A 27,042-nucleotide genomic window follows, 5' to 3' on the forward strand; every position below is an offset into this window, starting at 1 on the left:
CCTGTTCGGTATGCACAGTTAAAATGTACCACTACACGACCATTTCAGCACAGTTCAAATGTACTACTACACAACCATTTCAGCATGGTTCAAATGTACCACTACACGACCATTTCAGCACAGTTCAAGACAATTCCATTGGTCTTAGAAGGGCTAATTGCAAAACAGACTTAGCTTAATCTTAACTGTGGTTTGACAGGTACTAAAGCTATAAAAAAAAAAGCATGAACCTGGCACTCCCTCAACAAGTGATAACCAAGGCTTTAAAATATATATATTTTTTTATCTCTTAGTGGTTTTTACACCTTTTAGCGGAAAAAGGTTTGTGAAACTTAGATTTTTTTTTTTTATTTATTATGAGAACAGAATTGACTTCTTACCACTCATTACAGGATTGCCAGGCTGAAAATGGATTTTGCCTGACAAAGTTGTTTGCTTCATTCAAAATTATTTTTAGCCTTTTCATTTTATCCATGACTGAACAATAAACCAGTTGACTTCAACGAATACAGCAGCACTTCAATTTTTGCATGTGGAAGTTGGAAGGGACACAAGAAAGTTTGGAAGCTTTAAATTAAATTTTATTTATTCTCTTCCATTCCCCCCTCACACCATGTTTGCAGTCCTTATCACTCGTTCTGAATTCTGCTGCTCCAATATTGAGTTTCACAATCCTACTGGAACTACGGACTCTTTTTAAAAATGACTTCCTGATTTTAAAGAAATCGCTTGATGAGATGACCTTTGAACTTTACTTCACCTTCTACATGTTGTTGTTGGTGGGGCGTTCCCTCATGCCAGCAAACCAGCTAAATGGTGTCTGTGGTGTGGTTCATTGGAAACATTCTTTTTGAGTTAGTGATATAATAGGATAAGCATGGACCACAGATACATTAAGCATACAGTTTACCAACTTATCGTGGGGCACGTTACTAAAAAAGTTATTACTCGTTACTTCAGAAAAAAACTAATATAATGTTCTTACTTAGTACTTAATAAAAAAGTAGTGAGTTATATTATTACTTGCTATATTTATTTCTCTTGTCCTCCAAAACAGTTGTTGTGACTATTGTTACTATTTAATTGTATGTCTGGCAATGCATTTATTAAATGTGTCAAACAGGTTTTACATTTTTTCGGTAGTATAACAAACAAACAACGCTTAATAATGTACTGGCTATAGCAAATAGTAAATTGTAATCATTTCAATACATGCGACTTTGGGGAAGTCATAAGGAGTGAAAAAAAACAAAAAACTGAAGTTACATAAAGGCTTTTTATGAGAGAACAGCGAGCGTTAGTTGGAGAAAAATGTGCTAGATAAATGACTTAACGTATTGTAATAGATAAACACATTTTGTATGATTTTGTCGGGAGACTCCCGATATAGAGGCATGATCTCCCATCTCCTAGTGAGACACACGAAAATTTTGATTGCAATTGTAATGCATTATTACCTTAGGTGACAGTACTGGGCATCCTGTGCCGCTGGAGAGAGGAAGACGAGGCGCAACAGTTGACATCACGTCCAGATGGTGCTGCTGAACCTGGCCAAGGAGGAGATTGGCAGCTACCACACCCTGGTGGCCACCCTTCGACATTTCGGCAGTACGGGAGAACCAGAGCTACTGAGGGCCCAATTCCGAAGACGGGAGCAGACAAACAGAGATTGGCCACCGACCTGGAGAGAGAAGCAAGGCGGGCTTACGTCAACGCTGCTGCCCAGGAACAAGAGGAGCAAGCCTGGTTCATTGAAGCCATGGCACCGGGTGAGCTACAGAAGTATCTGTGCCTCACCAAACCCTGATCGCTACTGGCCACCCTTCAACTCGCCCAAGAATGGGAGGATGTGACCCGGGAGGAAAGCGGAGCCCGTCCGTGTCCCACAGTCCGGGGGGCCGAACGAGAGGAAAGCGATACCACCCAGAGCATCGCAACACTCACAGAGATCCGGACGGTGGCGGACGCACTCATCAGCGGGTTCTTCTCCAGGTTCGCAGTCCCTCAGGAGCTCCACTCCGATCAGGGGCAGAACTTTGAGAGCAAGGTCTTCAGCAACGTCTGCAAGCAGCAGGGAATCAGCAAGACCCGCACCAACCCCTTTCACCCCCAAAGCAATGACCTAGTTGAACGCTTTAACTGCACACTTGCCATCGCCACCAGCGGGATTGGGATCTGCACCTGCCGCTGATCCCGGTGGCATGTCGCACCGGCATGCAGGAATCCACATGCTGCTGATGGGCAAAAAAATCTCCTGAGTTTGTGTTTTCAAAAGTTATCTATGCATCAATTATACTGTAGTATTTTTCATATCCATGCAATTTGAGTTCTTCAAAGCGTACATTCAGTCAAACTATTTTAAACACTTTGTTTATAAACCTAAATAGTCCTTGTTGTATCACATCAAAAGTAGGTCACTGAAGAAGCGGTTTATGTACCTGTCAGAATCTCAGTTAACCCTGGTTGAGCACACACACGCAATGAGAGCTGTTGTGTTCAGGGTTTCCATGTGTTCAAGGAAAATAGCAGTTACATCTTTAAGTACTGCCGTAAGACAAGTTGGTATTGTTTTTGGTTTGACGGCATGTCATGTTCACTGAAAATACAATTTTACAGTTTATTTTCTGCGAAAAATAACTGCAATATTATTACTCCCATCAAAAATCAAATGCGTTATATTACTAGTTATTGACAAAAGTAATATTACAGTAGCATGTTACTTAAGTAATGAGTTACCCCAACTCTGCTTATTTTATAAGCAATAAACCAGTAGAAAATGCTTTTTAAAACAAGTGTCAACATATACGATGTAATACATCATTCTGTGGTTTTGTCAGATCAGTCTCTGAGACAGAATCACCTCAAGAAAAGGTTGATTACCTGACACAGGTGGCTGGTGCTCAGTGGACATTCAGCTCTGGCCAAAAGCGTTTGCATCACCCTATAAAATGAACGCATTGAAATTCAGTGTGTTACTCGGTTTTCGTTTGCTAGGGCCGGATCTTGGGTTGTGTTTCTCTGCTTGCATAGCAGAGTGTTCTTGAATATTCTTCTAGGTGCATCCCATGTTATCAGATAATAAGTATGTAACCACTGGAGGAGCCTGGTTGTGCAGGCTGTGTGCTAGTGGCTATAAATATAAAATTAAATAGTAGTTCTCTGTACTGTAGAGGGCTACCCAATCTGTATGTAAGCTGTGAAGATTTCTATTGAATAAAAACTCTGTTGAGACACAATTAACAAGAGACTTTGTGCATTTTTCTACACCTACACCGTCTTGACAAAGAATTTGGATCAAGGTTGCCCTGGAGTAAAAATGTAATGAATCTGACCCGTAGTGCCTGTGATGATATCATACCACATTATGTAGTTCTTAATTCATATTTGTAATTAGAACCACTACGTATGATATAAACATCTTAGAAAAAGGTAAGGGTCAGTACAATAAAAAAATACTAATCAGAGGCAACAAAAGCATGTGATTGATATTAGAAAAGGTGATAAAAACACTTGGAGGGCAGTTTTGTGGTACAGTATATCCATTCTTGTTCCGTAAGTCCACAGGCTTGTTTCAGCTTTAGCTAGTACATGAAGAAGATGTACATGGCACAGACTGAATATTATTATTATTTATTTCTTAGCAGATGCCCTTATCCAGGGCGACTTACAATTGTTACAAGATATCACATTATTTTTTACATACAATTACCCATTTATACAGTTGGGTTTTTACTGGAGCAATCTAGGCAAAGTACCTTGCTCAAGGGTACAGCAGCAGTGTCCCCTACCTGGGATTGAACCCACGACCCTCCGGGCAAGAGTCCAGAGCCCTAACCCCTACTCCACGCCCCCTTGAATATCTAAGTAAAAGAAGATAATAAAGTTGTGGGTTTCTTTTTAAGTAGTTACTACAAGGAACATATTCTGAAACAATGGCTTGAACATAATTGGAGCCACTCTGTCTGGGTAAACCACCCACAAGTATCTAAGCTTCAAGATTTACTATCAAGCTTCAAACACACAGACTGAACACATTTGTAAACAAAGGCTCTGATTCTAAACAGACCAGATGGTCTTTTCATTCTCCTGCAGACCATGCAAAGGCAATTAATATTCAAATGAAAGTTTTTTATTTATTTATTTATATTTATTTATACAGGAAATTAAATTAACCCATTGAGGATGAGGCCTCATTTACAAGGGGGTCCTGTCATACACAGACACAATCAGATAAAACAACACAATTAATATTAACAGTAACAACAAATAAGCAAAGGAGCAGTATTTTTTTTTCCAATGTGGACTAAAAGAAAAACAATGGCAAGGAGTTTTAAACAAATCCCCAATACGCTCTTATTATTTATTTCTTAACCAAAAAATGAGAGGTTATCAAATTCCATTCTTAAACCATGCGAAAAAGTGTTCCAGGTTTTTAGGAGTCGATGAGAAAAAGCAATTCTCCTAATCTTGTCCGTATCCTTGGGACTACCAAACTACCAGAATCATGCGATCAAGTAGAGTTAAACTACTTATCTGGCCGGACATCAACAGACAGTGAACATCAAGGGAGAATCTAAAAGTCTATTGAAAGACATTCAAATATAGGATACCAGCACCATCTAGTGGACAGTAAAAGTTACTTACAAAAAAAAAAACTTACAATGAAGGACTCAATCGGAAAATACAAACTGAAATGAACAAAGTAATGACTATTGTTGTGAAACTCCTCAATTTAAAAACATTGTGAACTTAAAATATGAGATGTTTACTATTATATTCACCAATAATTAAACAAACTGAACTACTATGTTTTAAAGTATTTAAACTTCAAGACTAGTACACACACACACACACTAGTATGTAGAGTAATAAAAAGCCCTAAAGATTTGAGAGAATACACCCTGTAATATAAAGGACTTACCATAAGTGGTTATTCATTGGATGTTAAAGATTACTCGTGTGATTGGATGTATTGAATTACCTTTCTTTTATTCCTGGAGAGTTAAAGAGTAAGCAGCAGGGATTCTGAAAAATATAGCGTTATACATGTGTTGCTACAACTGTTTAAATAACATACCTGTAATTTTTCTTTTCATTGTTAACATCCTGTCAGCTTTTTACACTTATAACTTTAAAGTCTGTTTCAAAGCTCTTTTCAAAATGTCCGCTCTAGTGCACTGATAGTGTAAGGATTATTGCCCACGTTGTCAAACAGGTAACACAGCAATAACGATCCATCATGTGGTACGGAACAGAAAAGCCAGAGCACCTGTTATGGGTTTTTTTTTTTTTTTTAAATATAATCGCTCTTCCTGCGGTGATTTAGAGGACAGATCTTAAACGCCTGTGCACTAGAGAGGACATTTTAAAAGGAGCTTTGAAACAGACTTTAAAGTTAAAGTGTAAAAAGTTGTCAGGATTCTTTGAACCAAAAAGGTATATTAAATATTACTAAGTGAATTTTTATCTTTGTATTTTAATTACATTTATTTACATTGAATTGGAACCTAAGGTCCAATAATTAATTTAAATACTTTAAATGTGTTTGAATTACATTTCCCCTTGTCATTAAAAATGTAACCTTAAAATACACCTCACAGCTCAATGGCTCTTGTTCCTACATTTTATTATGGTGTTCTTTACAGTACATACAGTACTGGACTATTTATTTCATGTTTTATAACACCATTGGTGCAAAGATTGCCCTGGAGTAAATGCTGAATGAATCTGACCCGTAGTGCCCACAATGATATCATACCATATTATTTAATTCCTAATTCAGCTTTGATAACAATATTAGCTGGAATAAGTATGTCTTTTCTATTCAAGAAAAGAATAGCAGTGCATTTCTAAAATGTGTTCACAGGTTACTTTTTGGGCTGCGAGTTCCAAGATTCTTAAATCATGTTTGCTTTTAGAGGGCATTTACCATAGGATAGTACTCGGAACCTGATTGGCTGAGATGATCTGAGAGGTAGTAATATAAAATGAGATATATTCGTACCAAGAAAAAATGACCTACATCCACTGTAAGCTCATGTGAAGTTTAGCATGTAGACAGAGGGAGAGATGCCTCCATATAGCCCAGATTCCCCAAATCTATTAAAAAAAAACAAAATAAAAAAAAAACATGTGCTAAATAATGTTCAAAAAGTTTCTACACAATTTCATAAGTGTTCTCTGGATACATGTCAAATCGTGTACAAGCAGATTTATAGTAGATTTATAGAGTAGTGTTTGCAGGAAAATGAAGGAGTCTCACAGAGGATTCGTAGGTTCTTGAATTCACAGTTTATTAAGCCAGGACTCTACACTGGGCAGGTAAAAGAATGCTGCTTTACCAGCCAGTGGTACAACTACAGCTGAGCAGTGTAGTGCTACTCAGACTGTGACAAATAAAAGAAAAGAAAGTGCAAAAACACACTGTTTCGGAAGTGTGCTACAGCCACCGAATGAAGTCTCTGGTTCCTCTTTTCTGTAGTCCCGCTTCTCTTCTGCTGTCCTTGGCCGTTTCTTCTGCATTATTTCTTTCTCTCACTCCAGCTTGTCTCTCTGTCTCAGCAGCAGCAGCAGCAGCAGCAGCAGCAGCCTGCTCCTTATCCCCGTTTCCAGGGCACACCCCCAGAGCACCAGCCACCAATCCCAAGCAGACACAGCGTCCCGCTCTTGGTGGCAACATCTCGTCCCTTGGTTTGTGACAATGTTGCATTTGGGCACCACTCGCGTGACAGCCCCTGATTGGTGCCGATTCTCCCGCCTCTGAACACCTGCTGCCATTGAACCATCACAGAACCTACCTGAACGTGGTTACAGAAGACCCAGGGGTGTTACAATACAGTATTAGTCATGTTTTCTTGCATAGGGGGCTGTCACAGCAGATGCAAGTCACGTCTGAGAACAGGCAATCTGGTAAATTGCTGAAAAAATGAGCTGGCTGTCAAAACAAAGCAAGATAATGTAGGAGTCCTTTACAAGCACCAATAGCTGCTGACTCCAGGTTCTCTCTGCTGAAATAAGAATTCTGATCTATATTAAAGTGAGGACTCCAGTAAAAATATATTTTGAAATTCTTCACCTGGCTTCGTGACATGACTTGTATTTCGATTTGAGCATATGAGATGTTTTTGTAAATGCCTGACACTTCCTAACTGACTTTCACATCCAAACATTTTAAAATAATTAGGTAGGACTGTTACTATTTTTTTTTTCTCTTGAGCTAGATACCTACTGAAATGATTTTTTATTTTTTATTTACTGTGAGACAGCCTGGATTGCATGCTGTCTGGGTCCTGCACACTGTTTACTGTCCAATACTGACATTCTGAAATGAAGGCTGTTATTAAGGAATGTATGACATAATTTGGAGACTGTATTGCTGACAGTAACACATTCCCCAGAGTAAAACTACAGCAATGTAGACAACACAACTGGGAGGGGTAAGCAACATCCAATCAGCAACTTCAATACAAATTGATTGACAAGATTCAAGTACAAATTGATTGACAAGAGGAAAGTACAGCATGAATAGGAACGAAATAGAGGAAGCTATGTATGAAAAAAAGGGGGGGGGGGGGGGGGTAGTAGTGGATGAATTTCGTGGATGAAATGTGCCTTACAAACAAATATCAGCTTGTGTGTTTCCAAACAAATACAAGCATCTCAGTGAATACATCAAATAAATCAAACAAATACGCTCAGTTCAATACTTAATACATACATAGAAAAAAAATCGTGCAATTACACTCACTGTCTGTTACTCAGTTATACTTCAAATGATGTTATATCTTAATACTGATTTGTTAAAATCTATTCTAAAATGAACCCCGCAGTATGTCTTTAATGGTAACGAGTACATGACGTGGTTCAAGCTTTAGGATTTTGTGTTTGTCACTGCAAGGATTTGATCGCTGTTTTGTGGTTGTTTATCTGCTGATGTCAATGTAAATGTAGATACATGTATGTAAGCATGCTGTGTCACCCACCTGTGCACAATGAAGTGCTCTCTGGAGTGAGAGAGGTTGGGGATTGGTCAATTATTCCAGGCATGTGTACCAGTATGCTAGCCTTGCCCATTTGAGTGTTAAAAACACACAATTACACTTCAATCAACCAAAATCATTGAGTACAAATATTTGTATGAATATAATAGTTCCAAATACAAGCGAAGGATTGTCTGCACACCGCTAATAGTGATAGCTTTTGAACTTCAGTAAATAATAACACTTGATTAAAAAAGAGGTGCTGATTAGATTGGGCAGCAGTGTGGAGTAGTAGTTAGGGCTCTGGACTCTTGACCGGAGGGTTGTGGGTTTAATCCCCAGTGGGGGACACTGCTGTTGTACCCTTGAGCAAGGTACTTTACCTAGATTGCTCCAGTAAAAAAAAAAAACCCAACTGTATAAATGGGTAATTGTATGTAAAAATAATGTGATATCTGTATAATGTGAAATAATGTATAATGTGATATGTTGTAAGAATTGTAAGTCGCCCTGGATAAGGGCGTCTGCTAAGAAATAAATAATAATAATAATAATAATAATAATAGATACAGGGGGAGAGCTGACCAGTGGCTTATGTGTTAGTACAGGAATATGCTTCCCAGAATATTTGATTACATGTATGCAAATTCATCTGTATTTATTTACATAATGAAGCATTACACAGTTGTATACTGTATTACCAGCTGGCTTAGCTTTTGTGAACAATATCTCCACATTAAACACTTTTTCGATTTTAAGACATTCCCAAAGTAAATATTCCACAAAGAGTGCATTTCCAATTCCCAACTGGTTCAAGCATTCAAAAGAGTGATGTTTTAAAACTGATAGTTTTTGAGTATGCAATGGATTTTATTAATAACATATTAGTGTACAGGACACAGAGGATAAATTGTACTCAATAGACTCAATATATGTTTTATTTCATGAACTGTACACTTTTGTCCTTAAGCTGTGGGACTCTCTGTTGATAGGAACATTAAAGAACTTGATCTCCAGTTTTTGGCATCAATGGCATATTGAAGCACTTGCAAAGGTGTCAATTCAAGTTTAATATTTTGAAAACTTACTACAGTATATTGAAACAGACAGGAAATGAAAACTGGCTCTGAAGAAGTCTGTGTAAGAGAAAAACCCATTCATCAGCATTTCTCATAAAGCTCTTTTTTTCATGACCACTGAAACAAGACTCACCTTGATTTTGTGTCATTGTAAATGATTTGAAAACACCCACCACTTCTCCTGCTTACCATGGAGATGGCCCATCCACAGTTAGGATAATCATTCTGACTAATTGTTTGACCCATGGATGTGGATAAGTCTGTGGTTATGTTTTTTGAATATTAGAGTCTGTAACATCATGTAATAATTATTTCAAGTTTCTCTGTGAGCGTCTATTTTCTGAATTGCTGTTCTTTGGTCACTACAGGTCAATGAGATTCCTGACTCCTAGTTCAACACTGTATTTGTATAAATGTGTATCTGCAGAGACAAAATTGCAGAGCTGATATATTGACTCATTGTATCGATTCACAGCATTATCACAGGTAATACATGGCAGCATTGATTTTTAAAAAAATAATTTCCTATAACTTGTCTTTCCTGCAGTTTTCCCCCAAATTACCAACCCAGGTCTAAGAGATGGAGTTTACCCAGGCTCCCCCCCAAGGCACCACTGCAGCTGCATTGTGGCTCTTACAACTTTGGTCAGGTGTGAAACAAATTGCCATTGAATGCTACCAAAAAACAGAAAATTACATCATTCTCAAATCAGCTAGTTCTAAAATCTCCCGTTTATGTCAACAATTTCCTTGCCTTGTCTTTTGTGTAGGTGTTGTTTACTATTTCACCGTTTGAGTCAGCTCAGAAACAAGTTGTGATTGTTGATGCTTTATAGCCAGTTAACCTCCTCACAGACTTTAAAATATTTGAATGCCCACCGATTAATTTAAGATATTTTCAAATGACCATATTCCAATATGCATACTTTGTGACTCCCTGAAGAGGATATAGTGGGGACCCTTGTGTGCTGATCGTGTCTGTCTGTTTGTCACACTCTACATGGTGAACATGACAAGTGCCTTGATTTTGCAACGGTCCCTACCAAACTTGAATCATACACTCCTAGCCTCCTACTAACGTTTTGGATTGCAGTTGGCACCGATCACATAAACTTCCAATTTTATACAGAAGATAATATGATAATATGGGACACTGCAGCCTTAATTACCCTTACAAACGTTTACCATAGCAAGCATTAAAGATCCTAAAAGGTATAGACAATGTCGACCCAGGGGACTTTTTTGACCTGAAAAAAGAAACAAGGACCAGGGGTCACAAATGGAGATTAGATAAAGGGGTATTCAGAACAGAAAATAGGAGGCACTTTTTTACACAGAGAATTGTGAGGGTCTGGAACCAACTCCCCAGTAATGTTGTTGAAGCTGACATCCTGGGATCCTTCAAGAAGCTGCTTGATGAGATTCTGGGATCAATAAGCTACCAACAACCAAACGAGCAAGATGGGCTGAATGGCCTCCTCTCGTCTGTAAACTTTCTTATGTTCTTCTTATGTTCTCATTAAACTTGCACAGTCATTTTGCAGTTTTCCCATGCTTTTTCCATGCTTACATACCATATGTACTATTCCATTTGCTTGATCATGCCTCTCTGGGCTTTACCATGCTTTCACTATGCTGTATTACACTTTGCTATGCTTTTACTATGGTAACATTTTTGCAGATCAGGAACAGGACATTCCAGTTCGAAAATAACAAGTTATAAATATACCCTTTTCACCAATACAACATTTCTGCTAGAAACACAGTCCTATACTTATTTCCCTTGGTAATGATCATCCCAACTGAGTTAACAGCTACCACCCTAACCTCCATTCTTCTTCTCCCAGGTTTGTTCTGTTATACAGATCGGAGTAGATGACTGTAAATCTTGATGAGTGGTGGAGGATCTCGAAGCTTGTAGCCTTTGCACAACCTTGGTGTTACTCTGACACACATTGGCTTATTTTCTCACCTATGTATTACAAGCGACTTCTATAGCTGGTGCCACAGATTTCATATTTGTAGCTATGTGTTGGATGATGTTGTAGCCTTAATCAAACTGTAGGATATCAGTTTGTTTAGTGGGCAGATGAGCACGTTTTATTGGAAAGGAAGTTAACACTAAATTTAGAACATCTCAAGTCATCTCCATTACTTGTGGCTACGATCCTTTCTGTATGGCGTATAGTCTAGAAACATCTTCCTACCAAAGCAGCTCCTGTTTTAAAGCCCTGATGTTTGTAGTTGCTGGTGAGCAGAAAGCACTATCATCAAGCAATTGCAGCCTGTTATTATTATTATTTATTTCTTAGCAGACGCCCTTATCCAGAGCGACTTACAGTCGTAAACAAATACATTTCAAGAATCACATCACAAGTAAAAATACAATTAAAAGCAAGATAAATAAATTGTTATGAGCTTTATATATTGACTTAGATGAACAACAGTGAATTAGTCAGTTAATTGATAAGGGTGCGATTGCTAAAACAAAACAAAACAAAACAAAACAAAAAGTTTCTTTCAAATCTAATGTATCACCTTTTGGTGTGGGTGTTTTCATTTCAGTTTGAGTAAAGTCAAGGGGCCGTGTGCAGCAGTAGGTAAACTGTGTGCCTTGAGCATGTATGAGGAAGGACTTTTATGAAGAGAAATATTTTAAGTTTGAATCTGTTTGCTGAGGAAAGGTGTGTTTGGAGAGGAGACAGAGGGGAGCTTTGTGCACTTCCTCATCTAATACAGATCAGCTCTCTCTCTCTCACCCTCTCACTCCCTCTGCTCTCAGAATTCTCACACAGCAAGCACAAATAACATGCTGGGCCTGCTCTGCTATACGTTTCTAGTCACTTTCATGCAACAGGTAAGATCACACCATTTAATCTCCTCTTCAATACCTCAAAGTAGGCAACAACTTTTAATAGACAGTTCATCAAGACTGGGGTCTGGGGTCTATAAAGATGGACTACTGGATTTACAGTGTCATGTTTATTTTCTATGTTTTTTAGAAATTTAGTATTTATTTTCTTTTGCTGTTTAATGTTGTCAAAAGACGAATATATACATCTTTTAAAATGTGAATGTTGTATTTGTTAAGACATTAGAAATTAAAAGTACAGTAAGGTCTTTCCAGGAGGACCACTGCAAATGTGATAATGGCATTCCCAATCAAGAAACCTTGATTGCAAAACAACATCTTCTTTACCATTAGATATTTCGGATTATCTGTACTGTGCTGTAGTGTAAATAAGTTACAGAGGGCTGGTTTGCACAACATTTTCTATGACAGCAGGACAGGATATTTCAAATATCCAAATAAAATAAATCTTAAAAATCACAATAAAATGCATCAGAGATTTAATTACTCAAAGCCTGTGTAGTATCTGAACAGCATGGCCTAATTTTATTCTATACACTTTTTTTGTTTGTTGAAGATTTTATTTTTTAGAACTTTTCTCATTATTGCTTGTCATAAAACAATCTGTATTACAGTCTTAACACAGCATGCAAACTAAATGTCCACTTGCTGTAACCAACTGGGATAGTTTTGTTTAGAGTAACGCAGAAACAGTACTTTGACTTTTCAAGAGAGATAGACTGGGGTCTTATTTAACTGCTGAGGCCAATGTTCACACATCACATTAGTTCAGAGAGAGAGAGCAATAAAACACCGTACTCCATAAACTTGACACAGAGGCTTTAGATTTTGATCATAACCTATAGGACCTTTGAAAGTTATGAGAAACTGTGCTAGAGCAATCCTCCATACATGTCCTGGTATTTTCAGAATAAAACTCACAGCTGTGAGCTAGTACTACACACAATATTGAGAGCTTCATATTTAAGTAAATACATTGGGCTTCACAGAGTATATTTTGTTTTTGCTCTGGCAGTGTGGTGCTGAGTCTGTGAACTGCCTTATGTTCTTTCTTTGAACAGACAGTGATGGCAAGGACACATTTTTTTCCATGTTTTCTTAGCACACATGCCTTTTTCTACAGTTAAACTAATTTAAAACTATGTTTATGCACATAGCTTATTACTGTCCCCCAGGAACCTAATTTCCTCACAAAATCATTATTGAATATAGCTGAACTATGTTAGGGAGTATTTGTTTTAACAAAATATAGTGTAAAACATATCTTGTTCAAAATTCCGCCAAAATCTTTTTGTGGATTGCAAATAACAGCTACATAATGGTTTCTACAGTATCTTTTCTAAAACAACACAGCTGGTTCAAGGGTGAGACACAAGCACTGCCAATGTAGTGAAGGCACTACAGACAGCCAGGGTGCAATGTGTTTCAATTGTGGGATACTTCACCATTCTTCAAAGATTACTGCCACTATTTCCTTAAGGAAAAGTTGGGGGTGAAATCAGCAGCCCAGTCTTTTCTCCAGAATGGCACTTCAAGTCGTCAGTCTTGAGACTGAGACACATAAAATATCAGTGAATTGTGTGGAAACTCCATACTATTACCCCTCTGTCCAAACTTGTCTGATCTGTTGTTTTGGACACTGGGACTGAAACTTGCAACAGGGAGATGCAGCTTTTATATAAAACAGTATACTTGTCAAGGGTGCAATTTTGCATAACAGTCACATTAGGGACAGCCCAATTCCACAAAGATATGTGCTACAGATTGCATGCGCTTCACTTGTTTTGTCAGGCACCTCTAAATGTGATTTTAACCAAAACTCTTCCTTTACAATAAGCCAGATGGTTGAGCTTGAGAATCTCACTCCCCTTGCAAGTTTAATTCCCCTGCTTTCCCTTGTTGTGTTAAAAGTGGATGCATGGCACATGTAAAGTTTTGTGCTGCAAATATGCACATTTGAGTAATGGAAAGCAACAATCTGTGGACCTGACATTTTTTGTTGCTTGGGGACCAGAGGGAAAGCAGCATTGTTTAAGATTCATATTGGAAGGTTTTGCTCAGGGTAACTTTCCCTTTTAGCATTAAGTTAGATCCTCCTGTCTTGTCGATTACACCTTGGACAACAGGGGTTTTACCTACCGGTGCAACATTTGAATATTTCTGAATATTATTAATATGGCATTTGGTATTTATCAGAAATAATCCTGAGATAGAGGCGCGATAAGGCATGTGTCAATCCTAATAATAGTTGCAATGGTAAAAAGAACTTGCTCCTGTTCTTAGTTTTGTATTATATCTGTAGTTTTCCTGCAGAGCACAAAGTAATGGTCAGTTAGCTGCACCGAAGGCTGGAGCAGGCAGCCCTGAGCGCAGGCAGTTCTGTCACTGGCCCTGCAAGTGCAGCATCAAGCCCTTGTGTGCTCCGGGAGTCAGTCTGGTGAAGGATGGCTGTGGATGCTGTAAAATGTGTGCCAAGCAAGTCGGGGAGATCTGCAATGAGGCTGAGGTGTGTGACCCTCACAAGGGGATGTACTGCGACTATTCAACCGACAGGCCTCGCTTTGAGGTTGGTGTGTGCGCCTGTAAGTATCTGTTGTTAGAATTTCACTCAAACTGAATATAACATTTCTCTTTTTTCGTTTTTTTTGGCATAACTGCTATGCAGAACCGGCTCCTTGTTAAGGTATTCTCTTGGACTACAATATCATATACAGTAGCTGGCAGGTAGTGAAAGTGTAAAAGGGTGGGCTGCCTGCCATCTTTATCCACCAAAGACATTGAAGGAGACCCATCCCATTAGCTCTACCATTCTTGAATACTCTGACATGTTAGGATACAAGTGCTGTAAATACAATATTGAGCGTGTCATGGAACTTCCACATGGAAGCATCTCATGATGCTGTACATAGTACAACATAAGAAACATATTCAGTCCATCCGGTTCCCAATAGCGCATTGATCTCAGAACCACATTTAGACAGCTCTTAAAGGATCCCAATGAATCAGCAGCAACAACATGGCTTCGCAACCTATTCCATACACATCTTGGTGTCTTTCCTTCTTTCCTTTGTGTCTTTCTAAAAACACTCTGACATTGAATTCCTTAACCTTTAGCTCCTTTTAGCTGCGGATCACTACTAGCTCTACATTCCTGAAGGTTCTGTGAGGTTTGATACAGTACACAATCAATTGAAAGCCTATTCAGCTCTACTGGGCCCTCCAACCTCTGTGTTTGAGACATACAGCAAGCAGTTTATCATTTCTATCTGGAAAGAAAACAAACTAAAGCACTGAAAAAAAAAAGTTGTTTCAGGTTTGTTAAGAGGAAACTACATTTGGCAGCAAAATGCATTATTTGCTTTACACGAAACCACAAAAACATTCAAAATATTAGACCCTAAATTTTAAACAAACTCACATTAAGTTAAACAAACCCATACATGTTAAAATGAACCTTGAGTTCACATTGTAGTCAAATATGCAAATAAAGAATGCCTTTTGCTCATCATTACTTTCATCCACACATTGGGAGAGAGTAGAACTTCCAGTCAATTTCTGATGCCTAGCCTGGCCTAGATTATGTGTGGAGGAAGCTGGTGACATTTTCAAATAATGTCCAAGTGGATACGTTTTGTAATTTTGTCGTGTTTTGGAGAAGTGGTACATGGTACCACAGGTTCATACACAATAAATAAACTCCATATAGACGTGGACTTTAAGAAGCTTTGAGAATGTTATCTAATAGTATTATAGTTACTCCTGTGAATCTGTCACACCGAACAGTGGCTTGCATTTGTACGGTGTATGTTTTTGCATAGCTGCAGAAAGCTGCCTTTTGCAAGGCAGGCTGACTAATTTAACTCTCTCCCCTTTTCTCAGATATGATGGGAGTCGGATGTGAGCTCAATGGTGTTTTTTATAACAACGGTCAGACATTTCAGCCCAGCCCCCTGTACAAATGCACATGCGTTGCAGGTGCGATTGGCTGCATGCCCGCTTTCGATCAAGGAATTGCTGCTAAACCAGCACAACTCAGTGCTGCCAATGATCCAAGGAAGCACCAACAGGATACAACCTACAGAGCAATGCCAGGTGTGTATCTTAAAATATAACCAAGCACTAGACCAGGAATGATAACTGCAGCAGGGTGCAGCCACAGAGCTGTTGCCCACACTGCCTAATTACCTTGGCACAAGGAAGCAAGGATTCTTTACTGTACTTGGGTTCAGTTCGTGGAGAAACATTAAAAGACACAGTGTTCCTTGGTCTAAAATTGATTTGAATTTGAGGAGGAAATTAGGATGCACAGAGCTTCCTAGGTGTTTTACTGTTTTTCACTGCTACCATTTGAAGCAAAATCGGCTTGTGATGTCCAAATCTGGCATAGTTAAGAGTACTGTATATGTGTGGTTGCCATTATTTTAATTAAAATAAAAGCAATTGTAAGTGTACCCACTGCATCTATGACTTTCTAGCATTACTGAGCAGCAGAGGAATATTGGCCAGCAAAACAAACCAGACACTGCAGTAGACAATTTGTCATCCATATAACGTCTTGCAAAGAGTCCATGTCACATAATATGAACCTCTTACTGCCCGCCAAACAAAGTACTTCAATTTGACTGCCGTGGAATTCACTTTAACTATGCCTCAAATGTTTTTTTTTAGACTACTTTTGAGACATGATATATTGCAAATGAGATTTCAACTGTAAAAGCTATGCCAAAAATCCACGACATCTCATGTTGTGTATATTACATGTCATTCTATGCATAGAACTTATGACAGAATTCAGAAAGTTAAGAAATGAAATACCGGTAACACTTTTTATATTTAATAGTAGTTTATTTTAACTATTTAATAGTAGTTCTGAAGAACAATCTTTGTTTTTGTGATGTATAATTATTATGTCATGTGTAGGGTGTGTCTTATTATAACAGAAATAATTCAGCAGTTTTTTATATTTTCCTATCATAACACAATATATTAGATTCAGCAATGACCATTTTAATCTAGGTAATATATTCATTCGATTTAGCTTTGCTCTTTTAATTGTAATACTGATAGCTTACAGGGGTCATCCTGTATCATGGAAGAGGAGCTGCCTGGTCCAGACCACGCCATGGAGCCCCTGCTCCAAGTCCTGCGGGATGGGCATCTCCGTCAGGGTGAACAACGACAACAGCAAATGTGAAATGAGGAAAGAGCGCAGGCTCTGCTTCCTGCGGCCTTGTGATAGCAATATACTACGAAAAGTGAAGGTACAGTAACTGATGAAACTACTCAGGTCTGGATTCAAGTGCATTTGCATTTAAATGCAGGAAATACACTGTACATGGCACTTACAGGTCCAGTATTTGCATTTGAATGCAGTTGTGCTCAACCCTGACTATTATACGAGTGCACATTGTGTCATACCAGGCGTCCCTGACCACCTTCCGTTGCTTCCTCAAGACCTGTTCAGACAGCATCTGTAAACACTACAACTCTCAGCCATGCTGGACTATATAGCACCCACTTGTACCAGTACTTGCATCAGCTTGTACTTACACTGAACTGCTCCATACCTTGCTGCATTCAACTACTGCTCCTACCTATAAGTACTTACTATATCTTGTATTTGATTTTACTCTTATAGGTATCTGTACTCAAGTTTTCTGTAATTGCTCTTATTTGAAATCATTCCCATCCATTTATCATACTTACTACGTGTTCTTACTGGACTTTACTCATATAAGCAAATGGTTACTATAAGGTTTAACTGCTCTTAGTTGAATTCGCTCTTTATAAGTTACTGTATGCTTTATTTTGCTCTTACTTGAATTGATTTTATTGTATTTTCATATCTGCTCTTATCTGTATGATATTCTGTAATGTGATAACCTGTAACAATTGTAAGTCACCCTGGAAAAGGGCGACTGCTAAGAAAATAATAATAATAATAATAATAGTAATAATAATAATAATAATAATAATAATAATAAAATAACTTAAGTGTGATTGAGATACTTGAATTATACTTCTAATTAAAGGCCGAAAGAATCGCTTTAAACATATGTCCATTGAGTCACAAAAAATAAGGTATTCGATTGACTTTGTCAATCCTTCATTAAGTACACCTTATATTATAAGTTACTCTCTATTTGATCATGATGTGCAGAGATTTACCAAGGGAAAGTGAGCCGCAAAGAAAAAAAATAAGCTACAAAACCTTTTTTTATTTTATTTTACAACAGGAAATTAAATCTAAAAACAATGGATTGTGTGAAGTATATCACTGGCATGCTGTAATTTTGTGTTTTTTCAGATACCAAAAGGAAAAACTTGCCAGCCAAAGATCCAGCCACAGAAACGAGAGAAGCTAACTCTTTCTGGCTGTACAAGCAAGCAAAGCTACAAACTCACGTACTGTGGAGTCTGCAGCGACAAGCGCTGCTGTAGCCCCAACAAATCCAGAATGAGTACTGTACAGTTCAATTGCACTGACGGGGGAATCTTTAAGTGGAAGATGATGTGGATCACCTCCTGCGTATGCCACAGGAACTGCAAAAAGCCTGGAGACATGTTCTCTGAACTCAGATTTCTTTAGTTACCGATAGGACTATCAACATAGAATGACATACCTGGAAACCTAGCAAGGTGGAGTTAAAGATATGTTTTCAAATGGTCTAGAAACAGTTCAGGGTTGCGTTTTCTTATTTCTGTAGTACCTACACTACAGGTTCAGGATTCACATGACAATGCAATTGCTATGGGGGAAACTGCCTTTTATAATTCTGACCAAGATCTGTTCACATCTATTACACATAATGCAATGTGCATTCTGAGGCACACCCTTTTCACGGGAGCTTGTACAGTATGTTCTCATCATAAAAGTATACTGTACATGAAGAAGTTATGCAACAATGCAAGCTGATCCAAATTCATTGCTTTACTGTTGCAAATCTTTTGTTACAGGTTCAGACTACAGAATTCTACCACTACAGATCCACTGCTTTATCTGAGAACTTTAAATAGCACATCTTGGTAGAATCATTACAAGGGATGGGATAGATTGTAGTACATTATGACCACACATTTTTTAAAAAGGGAAATTTAAACAAAGCATTTAGTTTTTTTTGTAGGGTTTTTAAGAAATAAAATGCATTTGCTACAACAATTGTTAGGATTAAAATAATATAAACATCTATACAGACTACACGTGTGTGTTATGTACCTTGTACATAAATAACTGAAATGCATTCTCAGCTGAAGAAGGGACCCAAGTGGTCTTGAAAACTTGTGTTTGATTTACATTTTTCATAATGTCTAATAAAGTTTAGAAAAAACTTTTTCTTCTGTATGCAAGTTAAAAAGGCTAAAACAAATGCAAGAATACAGAACCTTATGTCATGGGTCCTGACATCTGTGATGACACTAGGATCCATTCTTTATCTGGGGATATAATGTAAGGAGGAACTTGTGTGTCTATAAGTACACATCACAATGTGCAGATGTACATGCAGTGCACAGTATGTAGGTCACGGTGATCTCTCATCCTGGCCTATTTAAAATAAAAATACAATTAAAAAAGGGTTTTGAAAAAAACTTAATTAGGTTATTTTTAAATATAAATATATCTTTATTTACACGCAATTTCATGGTCAGATTGTCAGCCGACGTGTTACATTTCTCTGAAAGTCATTGTCAGGGCCATTAGAAACATATACTGAACAACAATTATTTTATTGAAAAATTACATTTGAAGAACTAAAAATACATATTTTAGAGAAGAAACCTTATACAGCGATATTAAGTCTTTGTGCATCTGTCATCAGTAAACCCTTTGTTGCATCCAGTTGATTGTATTCCTCGATGAGAGAGGACAAGGATGAGACTGCTTCTGAGAAACAGCTCTGCTCCATCCCATCTACATGCAAGTAATGGTGAAGGTGGGCCTGGGGTCACAAAATAAGAATGAAAGCAGATTAGCATTTTAAAACGTGGACAGAGCCTTCAAGGGCAGCCGCCCCCCAACTCCCAAACTATGAGGGTATATATATCTCAGGAACCACTGAGGCTAGAGCAGAGAAGCAAAGTATTTCAAAGTTGTTTGTAGGGCACAACCACTATCAATTTTTTCCCCCCGGTTGAAATCAAATACCAGTTGGGTCAATCACTTTTATGGCCTTACTTGACATGAAATGACCCGATTCTGGAATTTCCTTTTAAAATTCAGTAGGGGGCATGTCCTAACTTATACTTCTGAATGCTATGTAACAACTAACAGGCTATTACACTGTTCTGACACTGACACAGAGGGGTCTGTTCAACTGGTCTAAATAGTAGCACATCTAAATAATGACACTGACTGAACCCAGTATGCTTTGTGTTGTGGATGTCAACGCTGAGAACAAAATGCTGTCCATTGCACTATACCTTTTTCTTGTAGAGCTTCATGAATCTGTCTTTCAGTTCTATGAAAGTAGACTTGACACAGGTATTGTTTGCCAAAGCTAGCAGGGAATGGGAATGTCCAACTGGAGGCACAGAACACAGACCAGTCTTCCAGCCTTCCTGGTTCCAGGACACAAATGGGAGAGAAGGTTTCAACCTAGATAAACAAATAGAGTAAACCTATTGAAGCAAAAACAGCAAAGAACCACTCAGGATAATGAAGCAGTCCAACCAAAGTTGCAAAGTCCAACCACTGAGGGTTTCTATTTTTCTTGCTACTTTTATACTCTCACAATGGTTTTATTACTCCCAGAAAAACAGCTTTTTCTGCTTCACACCGATTGAATTATCTACTGCTAAGCATGCTGGGAGATATAGTTGTCTACTTTATTCAGCGGTTGAATCTTTCCTAGGTTTACAATCCCACAACTCACTGCATAGATGATGCATTTCTATGGAAACAAGCAAACCACATACCAGGAAGTGAAATCAAAATGAACTTATATTAAACAGATACAAGAATAAGAAGACAAATAATAAATAAAATATGAGTGGTTTTAGTAAGTTTGATCACGACAGGTTCTACATTAAATCATACTGTCACATTGTTATTGCTTGGTACTCAATAATTGTGTAGACAAGCGCAAAGTGTTGTGTAATTACCAAGGTTTTATTCCATTTAAAATAATAACCAACAACTTCAAACATGTTAAAAAGAATCACTCAGATGTTCCAAGTGTCTGCATAGCCTTAATAAGGACTACAATATAGTGAGGTAATCAATAGTCGCTCAATATGCTTTATTTATGGTGACAAACTTTCACGTGTATATGTATTTTACTGATGTGTTTGGAGGTCCTCCTATGACTAGAATTGCAGTTACATAAAATAAAAATAATGCAGGTTATAAAGTAGAGCAGTTTGTTTTTAGTAGCCAATTTTCTCCCCAATTTGGAATAGCCAATTATTGTTAGGCTCAGCTCACCGCTACCATCCCCGTGCTGACTCGGGAGTGGCGAAGAGGAACACACGCTGTCCTCTGAAGCGTGTGCCGTCAGCCGACCACTTCTTTTACACACTGCAGGCCCAGCATGCAGCCACCTCAGAGCTACAGCCTCGGAGGACAACACAGCTCTGGGCAGCTTACAGGCAAGCCCGCAGGCGCCCGGCCAGACCACAGGGGTCGCTGGTGCGTGTTGAGCCTCAAAAATGTGCTCTCCTGTGATACCATACTAAAATAATGAAACCTTGTGTCTCACCTTTCAATGTTCCTTCTGAGATCAGAAACTTGAACATCCCCTCGCACTATTAGAGCGCATGCCAGGTACAGGCTGTGCTTTGGGTCAGCATGAATCAGCTGGTGATCTTTACTAAAAGCATCAGAAAACATCTGATCCAACCTGCAAACAGAATAAGGGTTCAACTAGTTATGTCTCTGCGTGAGAAAAATAACTTTAAGTGTTATAATTCAAATTTAAAATCAACATCTTTTTTTTTTTTTTTCACGGAACAGAAAGTGCTTTTTTTGCTAAACGAGAGCGCTGTTCAGTGGAGCTGAAAGGGTCTTTTATAGGCACTCATGGAAGACTTCCAAACTCAAACCTAATATTCTGAACTTCTGAAAACACAAATAAACAGTGAAGAAATAAAAATAGCTCAAAAAGTACTGTACCTCCTCGAAGGAACATTAACATCTGCCAGTGTGTAGAGTGGAGATAAACTGGAAACCAGGTAGTGAAGTCTTGGAAATGGAACAAGATTCATAGTGATCTCATTGAGATCCATATTGAGGGAGCCCTCAAACCTGGCAGAACTGCAAATAAAAAAAAATAAATAAAAGGTATTTCTTTGGAAAATCTGAAGCACTTTTAAAAATGCTACTGCCGACATCAGCCTCTAAATACAGTATAGTATTACCCTGTGAAAACAAAACATAGATTTCATATAAATATACTTTTGTAACTATTTCAGGCAGAGTATAAACGTGATAATTTTCTCAGTAAAGAATTAGATGTGTCCCACATACCTGGTTAAATTGAGTAACATGTTTGCCACTATGTTGTTCATTGCATCAAATGGTTTCTCCTGACCTTTGACTCCCCCCTGACCAGAGATTATAGTGCTGCTCTGTTTGATTTCAGCTCCCAGCTTTCCACAATGCGACATGTGCTTAATTTTGTTGACGATATCAACTAAGGACTGTAAGGTGGTACAAAATCAATGAAGTTAAACCTTTTACCCACTAAAAGTCCCTGTGCATAAATCACATACACAAATATTCTATGCCATACTGTAAACTCTTGCAACATTGGCTTTGTTGACTGAAAAAAGATTGTGCTACAAGCTAAGCTCATTCTTTTTTATACAGGTCAGTATTAATGCAACAGTAAAAAATGTATTACCATTTTAAAATTAGTCAAACAAGTAATGTTATAGGAATACAAATAAAAATCACACAAATTAATATTTAATGCTCAGAACTGCGCTATACAAAGAGATATTAATGTGGCAGTCTGGATTTGGGGATGTGATATGAAATTAGAAAGGTTCCATTTATTCTAACTTTAATTATCAAAGACAGCTATAAGTACCCGTATTAAATCAGTATAAATAAATAAACACATATTATAACAAGTTGCCCATATAAAGTAATTCCCTTTGACCACAGTTTTTGCTGTAACATATCATGAGGGAAATGGACCCAACGTTGCAGTGCTTTAATTCTGTACTATGTCTCCATGTCCTACTTACATGGTTTTCTATTGGTAGTACACAGTCTGCATGCTCTGTTAGCTCCCGCATGGCAAGGACACTGTTATAGGGGGAGGTGATGACATCGTCCTCGGCAGAGGGGTAAACTGAAGTGACTATCCTGTAAACCTCGGGGAACTCGTCTTCAAGCACGCTCAGAACAAAAGTACCTAAACCAGAGCCAGTGCCTAACGGACAGAAAACAGAAAATACAGTTTCCCCACATGCATACATGTCCTGATCACAAGGGGCGTGTCCTTTCGCCTCTGCCAACACAGTTCTACTGCTTCTAGCAGCGGCTCGCTAAAAGGAGAGAAGGGTAAAATGACGTTTGTAGCCAGCACCGTGGCAACTGACATCACATTGATTTGTGACGTCTCATCTTTCGGGTTTAAGCCAGGAGACCAGCAGAACTCTTCTGTCAGAGGTAGAGGACAATGGAATGAGGAAGAAGACTCTACCACTCTTTCAGATGAGGCAGTAATGGATTTTATGGAGAATAACATCCCCAATGTGTTCCAAACTGAACCTCACATAACTCACCTCCGCCCATGGAGTGAATAACAAAGAAACACTGCAGACAGTCACAGTGCTCTGCAGCCTTCCTCAGATTCTCCACAATCTCCTCTCTGTATGTGGACCCATACACTTTGTGCCCTACTGCCCTGTAGAACAGAAAGACATTGTGGTCATTCATTTTTCTTAAAGCAGACTTCCCTCCCAAAGCATATTCTTTGCTCAGTCAAAAGGAGAAATTACAATCATACCATTTCAGTCAAAATAGCCCAAACAAAGCTCTACTCAATTAAACAACTTCCTGTCTGAATAGGTGATACCATGGAGATGCACTGTTTACTGTAACCAGAAAAGTTTGAGGTTTGTAAAAGGATATGATGCCTGCTGAAAATGAAAGCATAATGAATAAATATTTACCTTATACATTTACATTAATCCAGTTTAGCTTTATGTGTACTGCACTTTATTAAAAAATATGTTGTTGAGAATTTACTTTTAAGGTTCAACCTTCATAAACATAAATACTATTGCTAAAACCGTATGCGACACTACATTTCAATATAACCTGCTAAGAATATTACAACTAGAGGGTTGAATTCTGGTTCCAAATATCCCATACCCCACGGTATTTGGATTGCATTCTTGTATATTTTAGTAGTTCTAAATTCAGCACTATTGAGTGTTTAATAGTTGTGGGTGGTTTGGATTTGCCACCATTTGAATAGACCTCTAACCTCTAGGATTCAGCTATACCCTTGTAACGTGGATATCTTACCAGTTGTTGCCTGAGCCCGATACATCAGTAATGAGTTGCTTACTGTCAAAAACATCTCTCAGAGGTCCTTGAAGTATTTCATTTACCACACCTTCCTCCATGTCAATCAGAACAGCCTTGGGAAAAGTTATATACAATATTGCATAAGCCTATGCTAAAATGTATTAAAAAAGAAATGCATTGTAAAGATGATACATAGTAAATAATGTATTATATTTTACCCTGGCTTTTAGGGATCTTATTTTTCCTCCAGAAATATCATTATTGTCCCCATCACTTCTCCTAAAAAAGATTAAGCAGTTTTGTATTAAATTAGGTTTTAAATCAAAAGATTAGGGTAGAGATCATTTAACAGATTAAAATGACTTTGTATCAATTGTATGCCCCAAAGCATTTCTTAAAAAACGTTTCACAGCCCCTGATTACAGCTAAAATAAATAGTCCAAGATTAGTGCGGATCAGGGTCTGTGAGTTTGAAACCAGTTGCAAGTCATACTCTAATCTTCAAACAGCATGACCAAAATAAGCACTACAAGGTGTATTTCAAAATGTAACACACTGATGCTCTTTTGTGAATCACTCCAAGTCCTAGTACTTTTTCAACTCAAAGTACACTACACAGATTTGAAAGAGAGGCACAGTGTAATTCAGTGACACTTTACCTGGTATCAACATTCCTGAAGAAGCTACTTAAAGCTTCATCATAGATTCCTTTCTAGAAATGGAGAGAAAGCACAGTCACATTTAGATCCTAAATGTAGTTAACCCCTCCTTAAACTCCTCTGTGTAGAGGGATATGCACAGTGTTACTAACAGCATTTTTTTAAAAACAAGTCTACTATTGTATCAACCTCTACATTTCAAGCAGGGAAAACAGTTTCGTATATCTTTATTCTTTTTGTAAGTTACTGATATAGTTTAAAATAATAAACATCTTACAGCTCCCTGGCACAATTACAGTGCATACGTTTGTAGCATATGTATGCATGTATTTATTTATTTATAAATATATCTACAACTTACTTTATTTACACTTGCATGTTCCCTTAAAGCGAGGTCCCAAAATCGAGAGCCAACTTGATTACCACACTGACCAACTGAGAAAAAAAAGAAAATGGTTCATGCAAATAATGCCTTAACTTAGTGAGAATCAGTATGAGTTGATGCTTTATATAAATGCGAGGCATATTTTAGTACAGTACATATGTGTACCTGCAGTTTCTGGACGTTCGATTGTCAAATTCATGGGATAAATTGATAAGAGAATGTTCCTTTACACGCTACTCATAAATCGTTGTTACACCCAGGTTTAATCAATGCTGATTCCATTTATTAAACACATTTGACTTACCCTGCACCACAATAGATTGTGTCATCCTAGCACATCTGGTACTTATACACACGATCCCAATAGAGTCAAGTGTGTTTCGTAGTGTTCACTTTGTAATTACAAAGCAGTGTCCTCGCAATGTCCTCAATAGTTAGTTTTTCTTACTGCATCGACCCCCCGGATATAGCTATCTGCAGCAACACAACAGGATCTGTTTACTAAGAAACTATACAGCTACCATTAATGACTAAGAAACTGTCAAACAGCACCTCCAATACATGTTTAGTCGTCGCGATACAGTGACGTCCGTCTCCATAGAAACCTTGCTGGACGACTTGATTCTTGACACCAGGGGGCACTAAAAACATTCATTCAATAATAATACTGTGTATATCTACCGTTTAGCCTGTCAGTCAGGCATAGCACAGGGAAAAGGGATAAGAACATAAGAAATGTTACAAACGAGAGGAGGCCATTTGGCCCAGATACCACACATTCTCCTGATCTTTTTTTTTTTTTTTTTTTGCAGAAATCTTTTTAAGTGTACTAAGTTAGGTTTTATATATGAAAAAGCATGAATCACAGTGAATTGGTTACAATATTTTACCAATCATTTACTCGTATATTTTTGGGGAAGCCGAACAAGGAACAGGATTATCCTAATCCTCTTTAACTCTGCATCACCCTATAAGATATTTTAACCAATTCACTGTGATTCATTTGCTTGTTAGGAAATGATGTATTAGTAGTGATGGTTCTTTGGAGTGAACATGTATTTCCGTGTTAGGGTTACCATATGACTCCATGTACAGAACACCAGGGCAGTTTAGGACAGTTCAGGCTTTTCATTTCACACCATGTATTCTGGTAAACTGGTGAGGCCGATGACATGCACCAGTGAGAAGCACAAAGGAGTATCCACTAGAAAATGTCCTGAGGGCATCAGATGATTATTAATGGTTAGGTTTAGGGTTAGGTATTGGGTTAGGGTTAGGTTTTAGGGCAGGGGTTGCTTAAGGTTAGGGTTGGGGTTGGGTCAGTGTCAGGGTGGGTTTTTCGTAGAGTTGCCGAGCTCTGGAAGTGAAAGGTGGGAGTGCTTGGCAAATGCCCTCGAATCATCTGATACCATCAGAACACTTTCTAGTGGATAGTCCTTTACGCTGCCATCGGTGACTGGATTGAACAAACAGTTTGGTGACATCAATATGGCGATTAGTAGTAGGGGAAAACATTGTGCTGCGGTAGGCAAGGCTGTAGCAGACTTGCTGTTGTCAGAAAAAAACAGTTAGATTCTGATTCTGACT

The 27,042-nt window shown here is 38.1% G+C and overlaps 2 protein-coding genes across 3 annotated transcripts; one reads left to right on the top strand and one right to left on the bottom strand.

The window, feature by feature from the left end:
• The first annotated feature begins 11,798 nt into the window (after positions 1 to 11,798).
• Positions 11,799 to 18,519, top strand: LOC117410938 (cellular communication network factor 6-like). The gene is made up of 5 exons (XM_059025835.1): positions 11,799 to 11,915; positions 14,233 to 14,512; positions 15,810 to 16,022; positions 16,998 to 17,191; positions 18,238 to 18,519. The coding sequence occupies exons 1-5, from the start codon at positions 11,868 to 11,870 to the stop codon at positions 18,517 to 18,519; spliced, it is 1,017 nt and encodes a 338-aa protein (XP_058881818.1). The 5' UTR covers positions 11,799 to 11,867.
• Positions 18,140 to 26,073, bottom strand: LOC117410766 (tubulin epsilon chain-like). 2 transcript variants are annotated; one of them, XM_059025834.1, is made up of 12 exons: positions 25,760 to 26,071; positions 25,432 to 25,505; positions 25,071 to 25,123; positions 24,630 to 24,690; positions 24,409 to 24,524; positions 23,661 to 23,782; positions 23,118 to 23,305; positions 22,393 to 22,565; positions 22,039 to 22,179; positions 21,626 to 21,766; positions 20,349 to 20,523; positions 18,140 to 19,867 (listed from the first exon to the last, which is right to left on the bottom strand). In XM_059025834.1, the coding sequence occupies exons 1-12, from the start codon at positions 25,782 to 25,784 to the stop codon at positions 19,709 to 19,711; spliced, it is 1,428 nt and encodes a 475-aa protein (XP_058881817.1). In that variant the 5' UTR covers positions 25,785 to 26,071; the 3' UTR covers positions 18,140 to 19,708. The 2 variants fall into 2 exon arrangements, 1 of the variants encoding a protein (XP_058881817.1); XR_009328970.1 differs by having other exon boundaries at positions 19,732 to 19,867; positions 20,349 to 20,486; positions 25,760 to 26,073.
• Between the last annotated feature and the right edge of the window lie 969 nt (positions 26,074 to 27,042).

This window comes from Acipenser ruthenus, chromosome 6, assembly GCF_902713425.1.
Source record: "Acipenser ruthenus chromosome 6, fAciRut3.2 maternal haplotype, whole genome shotgun sequence".
Lineage (NCBI taxonomy): Eukaryota > Metazoa > Chordata > Actinopteri > Acipenseriformes > Acipenseridae > Acipenser > Acipenser ruthenus.

Excerpts from the sequence above, each read along its gene's own strand:
- LOC117410938 (XM_059025835.1), top strand. The coding sequence starts at position 11,868 with ATGCTGGGCCTGCTCTGCTATACGTTTCTAGTCACTTTCATGCAACAG. Across the intron at positions 11,916-14,232 it reads TAGTCACTTTCATGCAACAG|TTTTCCTGCAGAGCACAAAG; the intron begins GTAAGATCACAC and ends TTATATCTGTAG. Across the intron at positions 16,023-16,997 it reads AACCTACAGAGCAATGCCAG|CTTACAGGGGTCATCCTGTA; the intron begins GTGTGTATCTTA and ends TAATACTGATAG.
- LOC117410766 (XM_059025834.1), bottom strand. The coding sequence starts at position 25,784 with ATGACACAATCTATTGTGGTGCAGG. Across the intron at positions 25,124-25,431 it reads AACATGCAAGTGTAAATAAA|AAAGGAATCTATGATGAAGC; the intron begins GTAAGTTGTAGA and ends CTCCATTTCTAG. Across the intron at positions 21,767-22,038 it reads GTTAATGTTCCTTCGAGGAG|GTTGGATCAGATGTTTTCTG; the intron begins GTACAGTACTTT and ends TTCTGTTTGCAG.